The sequence below is a fragment of the Ipomoea nil genome, unplaced genomic scaffold (assembly GCF_001879475.1).
Source record: "Ipomoea nil cultivar Tokyo-kokei standard unplaced genomic scaffold, Asagao_1.1 scaffold0455, whole genome shotgun sequence".
NCBI lineage: Eukaryota > Viridiplantae > Streptophyta > Magnoliopsida > Solanales > Convolvulaceae > Ipomoea > Ipomoea nil.
In genome coordinates this window covers 91,907-93,710 of record NW_017616883.1, presented here as the reverse complement: position 1 = coordinate 93,710, position 1,804 = coordinate 91,907, and the positions used below count along the sequence as shown (strand labels likewise).

At 44.1% G+C, this 1,804-nt stretch overlaps 1 protein-coding gene across 1 annotated transcript; it reads right to left on the bottom strand.

Moving 5' to 3' along the window:
- Window positions 1–556: 556 nt before the first annotated feature.
- On the bottom strand, window positions 557–1,573 carry LOC109172914 (uncharacterized mitochondrial protein AtMg00810-like). The gene is made up of 2 exons (XM_019322164.1): window positions 696–1,573; window positions 557–560 (listed from the first exon to the last, which is right to left on the bottom strand). The coding sequence occupies exons 1-2, from the start codon at window positions 1,571–1,573 to the stop codon at window positions 557–559; spliced, it is 882 nt and encodes a 293-aa protein (XP_019177709.1).
- Window positions 1,574–1,804: the final 231 nt, after the last annotated feature.

The window sequence follows — 1,804 nt, the reverse complement described above, 5'->3', positions numbered from 1 at the left end:
GGTTAAGGTTGTGTAATCTTAGCTCGCGGGCCGGTCCATAAAAAAATTCTCGATGGGGCGAGTCGTCTAATGGGACGATCTGGCCCGTATTGACACCTCTACGACGACTCTATTGTGAGTAGCAAATGCAATATTAGGTGTCTTGTCATTGTGAGAGCTTCGCGGGCCGGTCCAAAAAAAAAAACCCTCGATTGGGCAAGTCTAATGGGACGGTCTGGCCAGTATTGACACATCTACTGTGAGTAGCAAATGCAATATTAGGTGTCTCATCATTGTGAGATAGATTAGTTTTCAACAATGTTCCTATAAACCTGTGTTAGGAAGTAGGGGGCATCCTTTTTCTGTTATATGATGGAGGGTAGACTATGTATTAGTTTGCTTTATAGATAGTATTGATACCAACTACTAAAAGAATTGTTCAAATTGTTGTCAAAAACCCAGTCAACAAGGATTTGAAGATTAGAGAAGATCTTTCATTTAGTTTCAACAGAAAGAGAATACAAGAGTATATCAGCTAATACAACTCTAACTTCTCCTAACTAATAGACTAACCCAGTCAACTAAAAGTAACACCACAGAAATACAAACTATAATATAACATAATAATAACAAGATATAATAATTGTATTAACACACCCCCTCAAGCACAAGGTTGGTGCGCCACAACATTGAGCTTGTCTTGGAGAATCTCAAACCTTGGACCCGGCAACGGTTTGGTGAAGATATCTGCAAGCTGGTGCTTAGTAGACACAAAGTTGACAATAAAGTCCCCAGAGGCCACCTTGTCACGGACGAAGTGATAGTCAATTTCCACATGTTTGGTGCGTGCGTGAAAAACGGGATTGGCACAAAGATATATTTCCCCGAGATTGTCACACCACAAGGTCGACGGCTGGCCAGAGTGTAACCCAAGTTCTCGTAGTAGCGAAACAACCCAAGTGACTTCAGCAGAGACATCGGGTAGAGCTTTGTACTCGGCTTCAATAAATAAACATGCAACGGTGCGTTGCTTCCTAGACAGCCAAGAAATGAGGTTGGACCCCAAATATACAGCATACCCACTCGTGTTCGTTCTGTCAATCTGACAACCTGCCCAGTCAGAGTCTGAAAAGGCATGAATGGCAACGGAGGACGAAGGTGACAGGCGTAACCCATAATTGAGAGTAACTTTGATGTATCGTAACACGCATTTGACTAGGCCCCAGTGGTCAACAGACGGAGAGTGCATGAACTGACAAAGATGATTGGACGCATAAGATAGATCAGGCCGGGTGATAGTCAAGTATTGAAGGGCGCCCACAATGAGACGGTATTGTGTCGGATTCTCAAAAGGTTGATCTGAAGGAGTAACCGGCTGGGTGACAGCAGCTGGTGTGGCAAGTGGCTTACAGTCCACCATCCCAGAGTGACTAAGTAAGTCAGTCATATAGCGCCACGGTGAAAGAACCAGACTTGTACCCACTGCAACAGTTTCAATACCCAAGAAGAAACCTGATGTGCCAAGGTCTCGAGTTTTGAAGGCGGTAGCTAGTCGTTGTAGCAAAGTATAAACTAGAGTTGCCTCGCTTCCCATCATAATGATGTCGTCGACATAAACAAGTAGAAAAACCTGGGAATTGCCCGAAGCATAATAAAAAAGCGAGACATCTATCTTTGAGGCCGAGAACCCTACAGACAGTACAAAATCATGGAGCTTCTTAAACCAAGCGCGGGGGCCTGTTTGAGACCATAGAGAGAGCGTTGTAGATGACAGACGTGACCAGGGTAGGCTGGATCTTCATATCCCAGAGGTTGTTTCATATAT

Coding starts and splice junctions, on each gene's coding strand:
- LOC109172914 (XM_019322164.1), bottom strand. CDS start 1,573: ATGGGAAGCGAGGCAACTCTAGTTTATACTTTGCTACAACGACTAGCT.